The sequence below is a fragment of the Danio rerio genome, chromosome 20 (genome assembly GCF_049306965.1).
Source record: "Danio rerio strain Tuebingen ecotype United States chromosome 20, GRCz12tu, whole genome shotgun sequence".
Taxonomy (NCBI): Eukaryota; Metazoa; Chordata; class Actinopteri; order Cypriniformes; family Danionidae; genus Danio; species Danio rerio.
The window spans coordinates 45,057,971-45,077,801 of NC_133195.1; the positions used below are offsets into that span (position 1 = coordinate 45,057,971).

Here is a 19,831-nt window from a genome sequence, read left to right on the forward strand (position 1 = left end):
CAGATACGCGGCCAGTTGCAAGTGCAATGTGCACATCAATATAGTACAATTTTTTATGACACATATAACAATAATTAATATTTTTACAGCACTGTGACGGTTGGGTTTTGGATTGGGGTGAGGGTAGGTGTTAAAAAATACAATTTATTGGATAATTTAATAGATAGCATAAATAATATTCAGTACAGTTTTTACGTTACTGTGGCGGGTTTAGGGTTGAAATGAGGGTAGACGTTAATAAACTACAATAAATGGGAAAGTTTATAAATTATATAAATAATTGTCGTTAACTTCCAGCCACAACCATATTCGATCTACAAACAACCGTGATTGGCAAAGGATCTTGAGCCGAGAATTGAACTTGGGTCATCGTGAGCACCATAGTGCTATGTGTTGGCGCACTTAACCACCAGGCCATTGTCACTGACTGCATTCCCAATTTAACCATTATAAATCTAACTTAAATTTGTGGTCAAAATGAAGACTTATGAACACATAAAATTGATTAGAACTCTAAAATGCAAAGGCATAGTTTACTCGAAAATTTAAATTGTGTCATCATTTACACACTTTTGACTTGTTTCAAACACATTTTAGGTTTCTTTCTTGTGTGGAACACAAAATAATTTGTTGAATAGTGTGGGTAAAGCAGCACTCATTGGTTTTCACAGTATATTTTGTTTCTGCTATGAATATCAATGGCTTCTGTTTTTCAATGATATTCAGTAAGTCTTGTTTTGCATTTAGAAAGATACACATACAAGTTCAAAACCACTTGAGGATGAGCAAATTGTGAGGAATTTTTGGGTGAACTGTACCTTTTTACACTTTAAAAATGCTGAGTTCCACACAATTCCTTCATGTTGTCCCAACACAGATTGATTAAGTTAACTTAATAATTTTTACAAATAACAGTGGATTCAACATAAAACAATAAGGATGTCCCAAGAACAACTTAAGAATTGTGTTGTTTTAACAAGTAGCAAAAGTCTTTTTTTTTAAGTGCAGTATGAAACATAATAGATCATAATGTTTCATAATGTCTCTTTTAAACAAATGTTTTCTGTTTTCTTTACACTCTGTCTTAAAGATTTCCTATTTCTCTCTGGAGAAAATACCTGGCTATCTTTCTTCCAGAACGTTCCTGTTGTGTTGTATTGTGTGTTTGTGTAGGATGTGTCCTTCAAGCCTGCAGTTGCAGCACTGTAAGTTCAGCCTGCATTTAACAGGTTCATGGAGAGATTTTTTTTTTATATTTGTATGTTTTCAGAGCTCACGAACAGGACCTGTGTAAGAAACACGAGCGAGAGATGGCAGAGCTCAATGCTCTTCACCACAGAGAAACACAAAACATGCTGTCCGACTTTAACAAAGCCCAGGAGCTGCTGAAGGACAAGATCTCCGCTCTTCAGATCCTGTGAGTACATGCAAAACAGTTTGTATAAGATATACAGCATGTGCATTTTGAAGGAGGAAAGGGCTGGAACTTGTGTTTTGCTGTTTGTTTATATCCAATTGGCTATTGAGGTTATGAAAAAGCCTGAATGCTAACTCTGAAACATTCAGGCAGCTGTCTTGTTAGTGACTTTGAAGGCAGTGTTTGTGCATGAAGGCATCTTGCAAAATGGATTTCTGAGACAGCCTAATGATTTAATCATGTACAGCTAAATATAGAAAGAGCTTTGGTAATTACCAGGGCCAGACAGAATTTATAAAAAAAATTTCTGCTCAGAAGTTTGTAAAAAATCTGTGGATTTATGCAGAATGATTTTGAGAGTAAAGAAACTGATAATGTTAATAACACATGAAATAACACATTAAATAATAAAATAAAAAACTGTTTAAATTGCGTTTAAGGTTTACAATGCAAATCCAATTAGAACCACTTGTTTAGTAAACAAAGCTACAGTACAGTATATATTAAAAGACAGGAAATATTACTTTACTAAATATACATTTATACATGTGCATAAGTAAATAAATTGACTAATATCTGAGATCATATATAGTTGAAGTCAGAATTATTATCCCCCCTCAATTATTAGCGCCCCTGTTTATTTTTTCCCCAATTTCTGTTTAATGGAGGGAAGATTATTTCAGCACATTTCTAAGCATAATAGTTTTAATAACTCATTTCTAATTAATGATTTATTTTATTTTTGCCATGTTGACAGTAAATAATATTTTACTTGATATTTTTCAAGACACTTTTATACAGCTTAAAGTATAGAAGTTTAAGCTGTATATATACCACACTGTTCCAGTTACTATGACCATTTATGTAAAGCTGCTTTGACACAATCTACATTGTAAAAGCGCTATACAAATAAAGCTGAATTGAATTGAAAAATTAAAGTGACATTTAAAGGCTTAACTAGGTTAATAAGGTGAACTAGGCAGGTTAGGGCAATTAGGCATGTTATTCTATAATGATGGTTTGTTCTGTAGACTATGGAAAAAAAATTTGCTTAAACGGGCTAATAATTTGTTCCAAAAATATATATTTTTTTTAATTAAAAGCTGCTTTTATTCTAGCCGAAATAAAACAAATAAGACTGTCTCCAGAAGTAAAAATATTATCAGACAAACTGTGAAAATTTCCCTGCTCTGCTAAAAATCATTTGGGAAATATCTAAAAAAGAAAAAAAAATCAAAAGGTGGCTAATAATTCTGACTCCAACAGTATATATAGAGGGCTTGACATTAACACCCACCAAAAGGGGCTAGATTTCAGCTGTGACAGGTTATACAAACACCCCCACTAGCCACTTTGGCTGGTTGAAAATAATTTTTAAACCGCCAGAGCTGCCTCGTCCCTAGAGATTAGAATGTTAGTTTAAGAGTGTTTGTCAATATGCACGCAAATGTGATCTTAGAACCAAGAAGCAGCGAGATTGATAATTGTTCGCATGAGGCATTATTTCTCTTTGAAATAAATCTGTTCAAATAATAGTAAAAGCGAAAGCGGCAACAGCTGCTGCATACAAAAAAAATCTGGAGATCTCTTGAAAGCAGCAGGACTGTGGATGCACAAGCACCTCTTTTTTTCTGGTTCATTTCAAAGAGTAATAATAGCACCAATTGCATTTCCAGGCACGGTTGTTTTGCGCAAGAAAACCGGAGCTTTTAAGCACTCACACGCTTCATATCAGTTGTTCCTCGCTCACAAGTTCAGTGAGAAAGGATCGTCTGTGTCTCACCTTGCCCCTGATTATCCTCTCATTTGGTATTCACCGTTCCACACAGATTTCTTTTCACCTGCTTTCTTTTGCTTTCATTTATTTTTGGTAATATAGTTTAATTATATGCTTCACAATAACATTGTTTTAATAGGAGATTAACTCTCCATGTATCTATAGTTACCTGATGATCTGGGACCTTTAGTCTGGACAAACTACTGTGTATAGTTTTAAATAATTTTTAGATAATTAATTTTTTTTTTAATGTCAATTGTTTTTAAGAACATTTTTGTTGAATAAAAAGTGTATGTATATAGTGTAAGTAAAAGTTTAATATTTAGCTTGTTTTAAGACATTTTTTTTATTTGTGGCAAGAAAATGATTAGTTTGGTGTGGTCAGAGAAAAAAAAAAGATAAATAGTGTTGAGCCCCAAAAAGTCATGTGAAATAAAAATAAAAAAGGTAAAGAGGCATGTGGACAAAACACATAATTTAAATCAAGTATTTTTAGCATACCAAAGTCATATTTATGCATATAAAATATATTTACCCAACAACAAAACTGTGGCTAATGAAAATGGCGAGTGCCTAGTAACAATTTAAAACTACTAGCCACTAGTGGCTGGTGATCAAAAAAGTTAATGTGAACCCCATTTACATTTATATGTTTGCCTTCAAAGACTGAGCTTTCGGATGCAGCCAAAGACTAGAGAAAGAGAGAAGATGTGATTTCTCTGAAATGAAAAAACACAAGATATCTCAAAATATATCTAGTGAAAGCAGGCGACCCTGTCAGGGCAGCTCAGATAAGAGTAAGCAGATGCTTTTTGCTGCAAAACATGCTGTTTGTGTGCATTTCCAGGGTTATCCTGAGCCCTGAGAAGCGACACCATGCATCTGGAGAAAACCAGTCTAGGCTCTGAATTGGCTCTTTAAAATGCAAAATTATGCATGTCTAAATGGCAAGCACTCTTCTCCATCATTTAAAGAGGTCGTGAGCTGCCTTTTTTAATGTTGTAACATTCTCTGAATCCACTTACAGTGTTATCAAGAGTTGTACATCAAAACACAAATTGTGACTTGATTGTAAATAAATCCTAGGGCCAAGTTCTCATTGATGCATCTTGAACTTTATGGAAATTAAAGTTCATCCTTGTGTTGGGATTGGAAACAAGGCAATGCACAGCCGCTTGTTGTCTTCAGAGTTTTTTTATTGTTTGGTTTCTGTGTAGAAGTAGGTTTTGCTATTCTTCTGGTGAGGTGGTATACTGTGTTTCAATTGTTGCCATCAGGATGTCATTTTTCTGACACTGTATAACAATATATAATATTTTACGGTACAACTCCTGTTTTTACGTTACTGTAATGGTTGGGTGTAGGATTGGCTTTGGGGTAGACGTTAATAAAATGTAATAAATGGGAAATTTTATAAATAATATAAATAATTTTGTTAACTTCCAGCCACAACCATAACTGATCTAGCAATAATCGGGTGTATTGTTCACTAAGTCAGAGATTATTTAGTAAATGCCTTTTTCATCTCCCATTACTCACATTAACCCTTTTCGTACAAGTCTAAAACCACCATATGAGTGTAAAAATGTTTGGTTTTTTGCGAATTAAGAGACTTTCATTCGAAATTTGCCATTTCCATGTGATACTGTACTTCAAAATACTTCAAACTTTGCCCTCAAACAAAGCCTTGCCTTGCCTAAAGGATGAGTCCCAAAACTTTAATTGATATGGTAAAACTCACGCGATTTTTACAGTTGGTATTATCATGTCTGCAAGTGTTCAGAAATATTTCAAAGCTGAGATTTAGTTATTGTAATGTGCATTTGGTTTCCAACATGCACTGTATTCAGTACGCCAATTACACCAGACTAAGCCATCTGACCAATCAGAGCAGAGTACACAGTGTTTTTTTTTTGTTTACTTATGGTTGTGAATTGCATTATGGGAGCATGATCTCTGCTCTGTCGAATTTTGATGTTGAAAATTCAGCCCTACAGTTTAACAAATGGACTCTAATTGACATTTTAGTTGTCTGAAATAATACAATGTGTTAGAAATACTTTATAGATGAATGAGTCTTTAAAATAACAGAAACTGGACTGGCAGTTTATTACAAGCTTTTAATACCATAATATACGACACCAACCCAGACAATATATCACTTTAAACCATTAGAAATGTTAATAAAAGTTACTTTTTCAAACGTTTCTAGGTTTAAAGTTGTTGGAAATAAGATCCCATAATGCAATTCAAAAGCATAAATAAACAGGGCAAAAAATAAATAAAAACATGAATCACAAAGTATGGAAAACTGCTAATTTATGGAATTTTTTTTACACTGTTGACTCTAGGGAAAAAAAGAGACCGGATGATTGAACAAATTTTTACAGATACTGTGAGAAATAAGCTGATCCAGCAGTGTATATTTTGTGCTTTTGTTTTTTTTTACCATAAAAATGTAAAATCATTAAAAGAGATGTCTAAAACTAAATCAGGAGCCTTTAAAATAGCATGATAGGGATACCCAAACACACAACCTACTTCACACTTGCTGAATGAAATCCAATCCTTGTGTCTTGTTAAGCGCTGAAAATAGTACCTGTTTTTTTTTACCTTTCACATTTTCACAAAATATAGGAGTATGTTGTGGCATTTTCCTCTGTCATTATCACTAATCCTAACCTTGAAAAAGGGATTAGGCCTAAAATCATGTGTCAGTATCACAATATCATCAGAGAATTTAACTTTTTTTTAAAAACATTGCTCACAGAAAGATGCATGTAATATCTCTGTGGGAGATTTTCTGGAGATAATGCGAGACTTCACCTTACAAAGTGTTGTCTAAGTGTGGTTTATTTATAAACTAATTTTGAGAGGATCACATGTTTATGATTGAATATGGCTGGTTTCGCATCAGCTCTGTATATTGCACCAATCAGATGAATACCGACTCACCATAAATAACCAGAGTTTTCCACTCCAGTCATCTTCGTCTTAAAGAATCCCCCCTTCCACCCCTCCTCCTCCCTTTCTCTGATAGGGCGGCACAGCGGCCCAGAGGTTAGCACTGTTGCCTCACAGAAATAATGCCATTAGTTCGGCCCCTCACCAAGCCGGTCTGCGTTTCTGTGCGAAGTTTGCGTATTCACGTGGGTTTTCCTCTGGTTTTCCAGTTTCCTTCCACCGTCCACAGACATACATCATAAGTAAATTGACTAATCCTAAAAGCATCCTAAGACAACTCTTAGTCAGATATATCTCAGCACGTTCATAAGCAGGGGAGTTCTCGAGAACTACCTGAGCTCAAACTCTTCTCTTGCCCTTTAAACGGGAGGGAGCCCCGGGCTTGAGGATAATCTGAGCTCAGGGCTCTCTGCTGGGACAGCATGCTAAATACGCTTTATTATCAATCATCAGCTAAGAGTGAACTCTTAAAAGAGAAATTCTACAGCATACTCAAAAATTATATTATACATATATACATGATATTTCATGTTTGCTTGCTAGAAAAAAACACAGTTTTTTGGTCTTAAAGGCTGATTCAATATATACGAATGCAAAATAACTTAAAATAAGAGTTTAAGAAAAGCCACATTAGGGATTATATATTAGCAAATAATATTAAAAATGTAAACATTAGCTGAAGTCGTCACATGTTATGTAGACACAATAGTCAGGCACGCTCACTCATGCTGGTGTTGTCAATCTGGCAACCTGTGTTTGCATGGAGTCGTTGGAGGGTACGGGTGAAAAAGTGTTTTGAATTTGACCTGCAATACCTAGTTCAACCACTGGGTGTTAATCTCACATACTGCACCTTTAAAGAAATAATTCACTGTAATATCATTTACTTACATTAAAAAAACTTTATAGGTCATTTTCTTTTGTAAAACACAGCAGGAGATCTGTTCCACCTAAGGCTGAGGAATAGAGCTGTCAAAAATACACCATGAAAATAGCACAAAGGTACTCCAAGTGGCTAACACATCATATTTCCAAGTCTTCAGAAGTCATAAATCTATAAATATCTATGAAGTTATAAATATACAGCAGCCAGTGTATAGATGATTCAAAATGCTTTTTTTTCATCAATCAAGCCTGTAAAAAAAGAACATTTCAGTCATATGATCTCATGATTTGTGTTTTCCTACATTTATTAAAGGGATAGTTCACATAAAAGTGAACATTCTGCCATTATTTACTCATCCTTCACTTCTTTCAAATCATCGGTATCAGTAGGACAAACAAATACGACCCAGATGGGGGTTTTTTTTCTACATTTATGGGTGTTGTATCAAAAATGACAGAAACTTGCAGTATTTTGTGGGGCGTTAAAAAAAAGAAGAATGTAGAAATGATTTGACATTACCAGATTTTAAACAACTGAAAAGCTTCCTACAGATACAGATTTTTTTCCCCACAAGGCAGCTTTTAGTTGCAGGTTAGTGAAAAAAAGTGAATAATTTTGTTAAAATAAATTGTTGAGCTACCATAAAATTTTCGAGGGTGAATAAATGTTATGTGGGACATTTATTCACTTGATATTTCTTGTCATGCAGATGTCCCAGTTCTCTTCTGTTTACCCTCATTTCTGCTTTGCATGTTATCCACATACATATGGTTTGAATGGTATGCTTTGATGAAGACTGGCGTATATGAACAGAAGGTGTTTGTAGGTGTATGTACTGATGTATAAATATAGAGAGTTAGTAGGGTTGAGATCTCTTTGACTGTAGATATTGCTGTCGGAGGTGACCTAATTTAGGTTTACTTGAACGGGAGCACCAACAAATCCAGCTATTGAATAGCCTGCTGTAAAAATAGTACATATGACTCTCTGACTCCTCTCAGTATTCACAGCGTAAACTAACAATGAATCATTTCGATTCTAAAAAGCATGTGTCATGACGTGGGAAGGCCTTACAACCCACAAAATACAAAGAAAAGATGGAGAAGTGTTTTAGACGTTAAAAAAATATCTCACTCAATTAAAATTGAGTGTCTTGATTAATATTTGATCGAATCTGTCTGTTGAAAATTAATAGTTTGCGTCTTCTTTAGATGAAGGAATGCTGTTAAAAGATTTGTTCGTCTACGAAAGAAAATTCTGTAATTTATTTATTGTTCCAGATTTATATAATTTTCTTTTCTTACTGATATGCAAAAGGAATACATTTATGCAGCTCTTTTTAATTCAATGCAGATAGAAGCTGTCCAAAAATGAAAAAAAAAACATAATAATATTAATAATTAAAAATATTGGATGTTTCTATTCTGCTTCAAAAACATTTGATTCTTCAATCTTTTTTATTCCTTTAAATCACAGGTCTCAAACTCAGTTCCTGGAGGGCCACAGCTCTGTACAGTACAGTTCCAACCCTAACTAAACACACCTGATCAAACTAATTGAGTTCTTCAGGCTTGTTTGAAACCTACAGGTAAGTGTGTTGGAGCAGGGTTGGAACTAAACTGTTCAGGTCTGCAGCCCTCCAGGAAATGAGTTTGACACCCCTGCTTTAGATAGATTAGATCAGGGGTGTCAAACTCAGTTCCAAAAGGGCCGAAGCCCTGCACAGTTTAGTTCCAACCCTGCTCCAACACACTTACCTGTAGGTTTCAAACAAGCCTGAAGGACTCAATTAGTTTGATCAGGTGTGTTTAATCAGGGTTGGAACTAAACTATGCAGAGCTGCGGCCTTTTTGGAACTGAGTTTGACACCAGTGGATTAGATTGACCCTTTTCACAAGACTGTATGACGCATTTAACGGTCGTCATAATCTTAAATGCTTAAAAGTTTTTAATATTTAGATTTGTTTTAAACTTATGAACATTCATACGCATTAATAAATATATTATTTCATCTGTGGTGAAAAAAAGAGGGTAAATATACACACACACACGGATGTAACAGGTGAAAGCCTCTGAGGGGTGTTTATTTACAAGTGAAATCCGATGTGTATGTGAGAGTGCTTCCTTCAGTCCCAGAAAAGTGCCGTGCTTTGGTGGTGATGATGAGGTTTTTGGTTCCGTGAAGGGGTAGCAGCGGGGGCGAGCGCTAATCAGCTACTCGATTCTGCGAGGTAGAGCAGAGAATAGTTAGCATGGAGGTTTCTTGTCAGAATGCACTCACTCACTTGTCCTCTCGTGCTGTCTATATAGGTCTCTCTTCATGAGCGACAGGATGCATTAGAAAATAATAAATTACATAAAATCCAACCTGAAATCTCTCACAGAATTTTAAGAATAGATTTGATCAAGTGGTTTTTACCAGATTTCGTATTGGGTATACTAGAATAACCCATGGTTTTATGCTCCAAGGTGGAAACCCTATAAGTGTTTGTGCTGCACAACTCCCCTGACTGTAAAGCACATTTTACTGGACTGTCCTGCTTTTAATGATTCTGATGGAGAATAGCATTGTTTATTTGATTTTTAGCACTGTTTTTCAGATGAAGATGTTCATTTAGCATGTTTCTTAAAATCTGCAAACAAATTATGACATTTTAATGCCTTAGAAGAGTCAAAAACCTACATACAGCACCTTTAAAGGATATAGCAGTCAGCCTGGGCTTAAACAGAATGAGGTCTCGTGTGAAGCAGTCAGAAATTGTATCCCTCAGCGTTTCGTGAGCGAACATCTCCAGGTGTCCCTGAAGAGCAGAGATACACAGCCTGCTAATTAAACATAACACAAACCTATTGAAATGACAGTCCTGTCCTCTGCTCAATTAATTATTATGACAGCCGAGTTTCCCCCAAACTGAGTCCTCCAGCAAGTTTTAAATTTCAGTCTATTTAAGCCTCATGAATATTTCATGTGTGCGGTGATCCTCATGTGCGGCGCATGGGCTGCGCTACTGTAACCGCTCGAGTGCACTCTGCAGGCTACATCTACTGGGTTTCGCTGCTGTCGTTTTAAATGTATAAATAGGCTTGATGGGAGCTGTGTTTATTTACTCAGATGGAGACATTCAGTGAACCGCTGTTATCAGCCTGTTTAAAGGGGTCAGAGTTGGTATAGTGTAGTTTTAGCTTTTATCTAAAGTGAACTTTTTTAATCCATTAGCAGTAAAATACTGTAATTTACTTACCCAGAGATGGGTTGCGGCTGGAAGGGCATCCGCTGCGTACAAACTTGCTGGATAAGTTGGCGGTTCACTCCGCTGTGGCGACCCCGGATTAATAAAGGGACTAAGCCGACAAGAAAATGAATGAATGAATGACTTTAATTTACTTGGACTGTTTTTCTGGATGGATGGAGCCAATTTATGGACGGACGGACAGGCAGACAGACAGACAGACAGACAGACGGACGGACGGACGGACGGATGGATGGATGATGGATGGGTATAGTTGGAAGGATGGATGAGTAGATCGATGGATAATTATCACTATATGGATAAACAGCTAAAGGTTGGATGGATAAAGATGATGGATAGATGATGGTTGAAACAGATTAAAACATTATAAATATACAGAGACATGGATAATCAAAGATGGTAAAAGGATATTGTTTATATACTGTATGTATGTTTATATGGATGGATGGATGGATGGATGGATGGATGGATGGATGGATGGATGGATGGATGGATGGATGGATGGATGGATGGATGGATGGATGGATGGATGGATGAATGGATGGATGAATGGATGGATGGATAAACAGCTAAAGTTTGGATTGATAAAAATGATGGATAGATGATAGATGAAAAAAGATTATAGATGGATAGAGCTGATAAACTGATGGATAAACATGATGAATAAATGGATGATTTCATAAAAAGCTGATGGAGGTATGGTTGAATGGATTAAATGATTTATAAAAAGAGGTGATAGATGGATGGATGGATGGATGGATAAACATCACTGAAGTCTGGATGGATAAACAGCTAAAGATTGGATGGATAAAGATCATAATCTTGTTGAAACAGATTAAAAACTTTATAAATATATAGAGACATGATAATCAAAGAGGGTGAAAGGATATATATGTATGTTTTTTTGGATGGATGGATGGATGGATGGATGGATGGATGGATGGATGGATGGATAGATGGATGGATGGATGGTGGGAGGAATGGATGGATAAGTGGATGGAAGGAAAGATGGATGGATTGATAGATAGATAAACTAGATGAATGGATAGATGAATACACAGATGATGCATGGATTATTTAGTTTTAAGAGTAGGGGAGTGTGAATGTAAGAGGGCAGAGCTTCTCAGTCTCAGGTTAATATACTGTTTAGTCTGAGTATATAAACATGCCTTTAGTTGTCGAAACGGCAACATTTTCCTCTACCTGCAGATTAAAACTATTCAGGAAACAGACTTCGATTCATTAGTACAAACAGTTGTGAAGTCATTAGGGAAGGATTTTGTTTGAAAACAGCCATCAATCTTAACACCTAATACCTCTGGGAAAGCATCTTGGTGCTCATTAAACATTCATCACACATTTTCAAAAAACCTTTCAAAGATGCAGAAACGGTGGAGATATTGATCCTCAATGACAGCGAAAAAAAACAGTAGATGAAAGAATGATGGAGCGACACACATTCAAAGGTGCTGATGAATTTAGTCATCACACTGATCTAATGCGAGGAAGAGAAAATGAAAGGTAGATGCCAATATCATCACACTGATCTGATCAATGCGCTTAATTAATTCTGTGTGCGAAGCCCATCAGCTTTGCTTTCTGACTGAGCTGAAGTGTCAGAATAGTCAACTTTCTCTCTCAGTAATGAGTCACAAACCCAAACAGATGACAGACTGATTGTAAACAGAGAGCTGATGGCTCAGTTCTGAACCATCTTGAGTTGCTGAGCATCCTAATCATGAAGCTTTGAAGTGCTCTACATAGTTAGCTCTACAAAAGTTCCGCGAATAACCCTCTACTTGCGATTTCATTTGCTTTCGGTTGTTTTTAATTAGCATTTTGTTTAATTATTAGTTAAGTATCTCAGTCATAATATAACGTAACAGATTGTAGAGAAAGAAATGTCTGCTCGTCTGATTGACAGGAACAAATATATTCAAATGTCTTCAATCTGTGGAAACTATCAACTCTAGTCTTCAGTTCTTATTTTCTATTGGGTTCAGGTCAGGTTTTTGCTTGGGCCATTCTAGTAGCTTCATTTTCTTTTTCTAAAAGCAGGCGAGAGTTTGGGCTTTGTTTTGGATCATTGTCTTGCTGAAATGTCCACCCTAGTTTCATCTTCATCATCCTGATAATGTTGATGTTGGACTGAAGCAGCTAACATGTATTTACAATGTTGAAAAGCAGAGGGTTGCTGAATAACTCCTAAAAAAAATTCAGCTGCTGTCTGGGCTTTCCATACCTTTTATACCTGCCTTTCTTCATGTGTTCAATACTTTTTCCCTGCGTCCTTTGAATTGACCACACATCCCTTCATTTCTAAACTAGTTAAGTTTGGTATTCTTAGTATATATGGATTGCTTGAGTTGTCACTGAAATCTGGTGTAAAATTCAAATCAACAACACATTTAGAAATATTTCCTGAAACAAATGGAGACGTGTCGAATAATTATTTTACCCGATGTATATACCATTCAATACTTTACATTTATAAATTACTATTTGTATTTTTACAAGGAAACAAATCCACATTTTATAGTTGCATGGTTTTGATGATTATTATTATTAATATTAATATTATTAATATGATTATTATTATTATTATTATTATTATGTACTTTTTGAATAAATTGAGTTCATTTATAAACCTCTGTACAACAAACCTCATATTGATAGTTGCTAAATGCTAATGATAAAATTTAAAAGCACTCTAAATGTTTATATATTAAATTTACACCAGACACTTATAAACAATCTTTATTTCTGGGAAAACACAGTCTTTGAGCGCGATAAACCACCTGTAGGACACATTCCCTCCTCTCCATATGCACCAGACACATTCTTATCAACACTCAATGTTTCTGGAAATGTTGTGCTATTCTTCATTTGCTCTATGCAGGTGAGTGGGCTTAACAAACTACCTGTAGGACACTCTCTTTCCCCTCCATATGCCTCTTCTTATTAATACCCCATAATTCTGGGAAAACATAGTTGTGGTAAGTTTTCAAAAAGTGCTAACATGTGCACTTTTTTAGTGTAAAGAACATCTTAATAAACTAAAGAACTTTTTTTATGGAATGTAAAGATTCAGGAAAAATATTTTAAGAAATTGACATATTTTGTCCACATATTACATATGTAAAAGAAAGAAAGATTAGTCCAACACATAACAAGCCATCCCTTACAAGACCTGTTTAAACTGTAGTGTATGATGAAAAAGAATATTAAAACATTACATACAAAAGATGCATTAGTCCATAAGGATTTTGTCAAGGTAACAGATGCCAGATTTTGTCATTTTTTTCTTTTCAAACAATAAAGATTCTTATTTCCCGTCTTGAGAATTTGGTGGGCATTCAGGGCTCTGCTCTTAAATGGTTTAGATCTTATTTGAAGCTTTTGTGTTAATCCTGGTCAGACCTTTTCATCCTCCAGACCCCTGACATGTGGAGTTCCGCAAGGGTCTATCATTGGACCTATTTTATCTTCTTTATTTATTTTACCTTTAGGATCTATTTTTTTAGTATATGGGGTGGCTTTTCAATTTTATGCTGACGACACTCAGATTGATGTCCATTAAGTAATGATAAAAATGGGCTTGACTCCCTTATTAGATGTATTATCGAGGTTAAGACCTGGTTGTCGTCATTTTTTTTTTTCAATTTCAATAAAGAAAAAACTGAGATGGTCTGGTTTTGGTGATCCTAACCCTCTGCATTTATTAGGTTTTGGTAAGCTATCAACTTATCAAAAACCTGTTGTTAAAGACCTTGGGTTTCATTTCGATAGTGATCTAAAATTTAACAAACAAGTCAATTCAGTTGTTAAATCCAGTTTTTACCATCTACGACTTGTGGCAAAAGTGAAGTCATTTCTCTCTTTTAATGACCTTGAGAAGGTGATACATGCTTTTATTTTGGGAAGACTTCACTATTGCAATTCCGTGTATGTGGGTATTAGTCAAAATGCCCTAAATAGATTGTAATTAGTACAAAATGCAGCTGCAAGACTTCTGACAGGGATTCGCAAGTATGAGCACATATCCCCAGTTCTTTCCTCTCTGGGCTGGCTGCCTGTTAGGTCACAGATTGATTTTAAACTATTAATTTTTGTTTTTAAATCCTTAAATGATCTGGCACCACCTTACTTATCAGACCTCCTACATGTGTATAATCCTGGTAGGGCACTGAGGTCTTCTGATCTGTTTAGTCTTTCTGTACCAAGATCCCAGTGTAAGCGAAGTGTGGATCGGGCTTTTGCTGTTATCGCACCAAAACATCAGACCATCAGACAATGCTCCAACTCAATCTGTTTTTAAAAAGCTTTTGAAACTCCATCTTTGTTTTTTAGCATTTGAGCCTTTGATTTGCCATATGTTTTAATTATTAAAACATATGGCAAAAATAAAGTATAAAGTAGAAATCGTTTCTCCAATCCTCAGTTTGCTTGTAAGAGACTCCATTTTTTCCTTCAAAACAGTAGCAAAAATTTTGTATCTGTAGTTAAGCATATCTTAAAGAGACGTGTTTGCACATTTCAGGTTGGAGGGAACAGAAGATAAGTTTCGCAACAGAGAGAGCAGACCTGAAGATCTGCAGACGATAGCCGAACTGAAGGACATGGTGGCCGAAAGAGAGGCTTTGGTCAAGAAGCTGGTGGTAAGAACACATACTCATTCGCCATGTCTCAGGTCTGTGGAATTTCTCTGCTGTGAGCCGGTAGAGTCCATATAAGCTCTTAAACCTGCACTGAACACAAACAACACATCATTCACTGATAACAACAACAGTGCTGGACATTTAGCATCCTTGATTCAATATTTCAGATTGAAACTGCACTGCATGCTGGATTTTTAGATTTGGAGTATTTACAGAATTGAACTGATCTGTTTTGCTCACTTTCATGTGGCAGATGTTTGATTAATGGCTAAACAGAACACTTTGTTATAGTTTTTGTGCTGTTTTTATTCATTTGATCATATTTAACAGAATATGTATATGAATTATTTACTAATAATTGTTTATATGTGTTAATAAATTCAAATGTTATAATGGGTTAAGGGAAAAAGTATTTGCATGTCAAGATTTTGATGACAAAGCCTTTTTTATGAACTGTATGTATGGAGATTAAAAAACAGAAACTGCAGCTCAAATATTTCCCAAATAATGTTTAACAGAGCAAGGAAATTTCAACAGTATGTCTGATAATATTTTTTCTTCTGGAGAAAGTCTTATTTGTTTTGTTTCGGCTAGAATAAAAGCAGTTTTTAATTTTTTAAAAACTATTTTAAGGTTAAATTTTTTTATTTTTTTTTTTTGATAGTCTACAGAACAAACCATCGTTATACAATAACTTGTGTAATTACCCTAACCTGCCTAGTTAACCTAATTAACCTAGTTAAGCCTTTAAATGTCACTTCAAGCTGTATAGAAGTGTCTTGAAAAATGTCTAGTCAAATATTATTTACTGTCATCATGACAAAGATAAAATAAATCGGTTATTAGACATTAGTTATGAAAACTAATTAAAACTATTATGTTCAGAAATGTGTTGAAAAAATCTTCCCTCCGTTAAACAGAAAATAGGAAAAAAGAAATAATTATATAATTTTAATAATTAATAATTCTAATATATTATTAGGCTAATAATTCTATATATTTATATATTATAATAATTATTAAAAATGATTAGCCCTTATGTGAAATTTGTATTCTTTTAAAAAATATTTCCTTGTTTATTGAAGATAATATTTTTTACTTAATCATTTTAAGGCATAATAGATTTTATAATCAATTTCTAATAAATCGTTTGTTTTGTCTTCGCCATGATGTATTTCATTTTTAATAGTTATTTTGCAGGATACTAGTATTCAGATTAGTTAAGTTAATTAAGAAAGTTATTTGTACAACATGTGTTTGTTTTGTTCTTAAGAGTGCTAATTATATTATTGACCTTTAAAAATTATATTAAAAACCAAACAAACTCCTTTTATTCCAGCCAAACTAAGACTTTCTCCTGAAGACAAAAATAAATATAGCAAAAACTGTGAAAATGCCCTTGCTGTGTTAAACATCACTTAGGAAATTTTAGTAAAATATTTAAAATTTCACAAGAGGGGTAAGAATTTTGCCTCCAACTTTACATATAATGATGCAATTTTACCTTTACCAGACTCTTACATAGAAGCTTTGAGTTACATTTGAGTTAAACTTGCAAAACACACACTGGAAGCTTCTTGTGTGAAGTGCTCTTCATGTTCTGAAGACAAATGATACTCCAAGAATACAAAAACAACTACTTCTCCTTACAGGATGACAAAAAGTTTTACCAGCTGGAGCTTGTAAACCGAGAGACCAGCTTCAACAAAATATTCAACGCAAACCCCAATGTTGGTGTCATTAACCCTCTTGTCAAGGTAAGATTTCTCCCTAAACTGTACTACTGTCTGTTCTTGTGTGTTGCGCTGCTAGTTGGTTAGTTTAAGTGAAATTTAGTTGCTTTTCCAAAACCTAGTGATCTGATTATTTTACTTTGGATGCTGTCAGTTCACATGGGATATTCTCTTTTGATGTAAAATACCAGTCTTTCATAAATAAAATGAATTAAATGCATACTTTCTCTCGGCATCTCTTTAAATATACACAAAGTAAGCAGCTCACTAGGTATTGGAAAATGTGAGGTTGGTGCATTTCTGAATGGGGCTTGATAGTTTTTCTTCAATGTCATTTATTGCACCGTATCATAACCAGGAATAACGCAATAAACTGAAAATGTTTCATAAATTGCATTTTTACGTTGCTAATCGGAGTTCCCAATCAGCCATAACAGTGACAAGATACTGAGTCAGTCGCTTGGTTTCACAGTAAATTCTCAATTCTGTTGCGCTGATGTGTATATAAACAATAGATCTGCTCTTGAAAAATGACAATCATAAGAAAACGCTGAAAATTCGTAAAATAAAATCAAGTTGTTGTGCCTGGATATGATGCAGTGCTGCTGGGGTGCAGTTAAAGGCAAGACATCTGACATGCTGGACTGGAGTTTATGCTGGAGCACACACACACACAGAGAAAGAGGTTTATCAAAGGGATTGTTCTCCCAAAAATGAATATTCCAGTATCAATACTCACCCTAATGTCATTTCATGCCTGCATGTAAAACAGACTGTATTAGATTCTACTGAATGATTGCTTCCATGCATTTGTAATAAATGCTGTATTTCTATAACATGCAATACTAATGGATGATCCATGCGTAAATTAATAGTTTTGACATGCAATGTTGCTGTATGACCTATGCTAACATTTATTTAGCATTTAGTGAAGATTACTTTTGTATTAGCATTATATCTGTAATATTTATAAATGGCTTTTAATTTATTATACCAGTTTTTATTGGAAATAATTTTTTATCTGCTTTTGTCATAATTTTATTTATTTTATTTTTTTTTTACTTAAATTGGTACTTAATTTAAATGTACCTAAACTATTACATAGTTTATTTTGGATTTTTAATACATTTCAGACTTTTCATTTATTTATTAGACTATAAATAAACTAATAAATGATTATATATTCAGTGGGTATGAACAGTATTTAATGTACACACAGCACCCCATATTGACAGAAAAACACAGATTTGTTGACATATTTTGCAGATTTATTAAAAAAGAAAAACTGAATTATCATGTGGTCCTAAGCACGCACTCACACAATGCTATCCGAACTATGCCCTGGCGCGTTTCCTGGATCGTTTGAGAAGTGCCAGTGCTCTGAATCAGGCTCAGGCGCAGTTGAGTTGGTCAGCCCTGGCCTGGTTGGAAGAGGTGTGCCACTTGGGCCACTTGAGCGCGGTTCACTTGGGCTTTTGCTTGGTACTCTTGTAGTGTGAGTGCAAAGTGCGCTTGAGCCTGAAACTGAAGACGAGACGTGACTTTTGAGGGACTGCTTCATATGGATTTATTAATCATTCTTTCCCTCGCTGCACAGCAGCTGAACTTTCAGCAAACCTTCTAATACCTGCAGCACAATGACTTTTATGATTATTTATGAGCGTCAAAGTTGGCTGACCTGTTCGGCGACAGTTCAAGGCAACTGTACATAGTGTGAGTACACCCTAAGTGTTCAGACCCTTTGCTCAGTATTTAGTAGAAGCACCCTTTTGATCTAATACAGCCATGAGTCTTTTTAGGAAAGATGCAACAAGTGTTTCACACCTGGATCCTTCCATTCCTCCTTGCAGATCCTCTGCAGTTCTGTCAGGTTGGATGGTAAATGTTGGTAGACAGACATTTTTAGGTCTTTCCAGAGATGCTCAATTGGGTTTAAGTCAGGACTCTAGCTGAGCCATTCAAGAACAGTCACGGAGTCGTTGTGAAGGTAAACCTTTGATCTGGTCTGAAGTCCTGAGCACTCTGGAGAAGGTTTTCAGCCAGGATATCCCTGTACTTTGCAGCACTAACTTTCCCTTCATTGCAATCAGTCCTTCTGTCCCTACAGCTGAAAAGCACTGCCACTGCATGATGCTGCCATCACAATGTTTACTGTTGGGACTGTAATTTACAGGTCATGAGCAGTGCCTGGGTTTCTTCAGACATAATGCTTAGAAGGCCAAAAATCCATCTTGGTCTCATCAAACCAGAGAATCTTATTTCTCACCATTTTTGCAAACTCTATGCAGGCTTTCTTGTGTCTTGCACTGAGGAGAAGCTTTTGTTGGGCCATTCTGCTATAAAGCCCTGACTAGTAAAGGGCAGCAGTGATGGTTGAGTTTCTACAACTTTCTCCCATCTCCCGACTGCATTTCTGGAGCTCAGCCACAGTGATTTTTTTGGTTCTTCTTTGCCTCCCTCACCAAAGCTCTTCTCCCTCAGTTTGGCTGGTTGACAGCTCTAAGAAGGGTTCTGGTCATCCCAAATGTCTTTCATTTAAGAATTATGGAGGCCACTGTGCTCTTAAGAACCTTAGGTGCAGCAGTTTTTTTATTTTATGTATTTATTTATTTATTAATTTTTGTTTTTGTAACCTTGGCCAGGTCTGTGCCTTGCCACAATTCTGTCTCTGAGCTCTTCAAGTAGTTCCATTAACCTCATGATTCTCATTAGCTCTGACATGCATTGTGAGCTGTAAGGTCTTGAATAGAAATGTGTGAGGCTTCAATCAGTATACTCAAACACAGCTGGACTGAAATGAAGGCGTTGAACCATCTCAAGGATGATCAGAAGAAACGGACAGCACAGAGATAAATATATGAGTGTCACAGCAAAAGGTAAAAATACTTAGGACCATGTGATATTTCAGTTTTTCTTTTTTTAATAGCTCTGCAAAATTGTCAACAATTCTGTGTTTTTCTGTCAATATGGGGTGCTGTGTGTACATTAATAAGAAAAAAAAAGAACTTAAATGATTTTAGCAAATGGCTGCAATATAACAAAGAGTGAAAAATGGGTCTGAATACTTTCCATTCCCACTGTATATATTAATCATTGTAATAAAATACAATATTAGTAGCAAAAAAATAAATAAAAATGCTTTTTT

The 19,831-nt window shown here is 35.2% G+C and overlaps 1 protein-coding gene across 2 annotated transcripts in view; it reads left to right on the forward strand.

The window, feature by feature from the left end:
• Nucleotides 1–19,831, forward strand: part of fam184ab (family with sequence similarity 184 member Ab) — a 250,893-nt gene that overhangs the window by 214,727 nt on the left and 16,335 nt on the right. For both annotated transcript variants that reach the window (XM_678210.10, XM_005170195.6), the window contains exons 15-17: nucleotides 1,271–1,417; nucleotides 14,836–14,953; nucleotides 16,606–16,710. In XM_678210.10, coding sequence (XP_683302.2) covers nucleotides 1,271–1,417; nucleotides 14,836–14,953; nucleotides 16,606–16,710 — 370 coding nt within the window. The remainder of the gene's footprint in view (nucleotides 1–1,270; nucleotides 1,418–14,835; nucleotides 14,954–16,605; nucleotides 16,711–19,831) is intronic.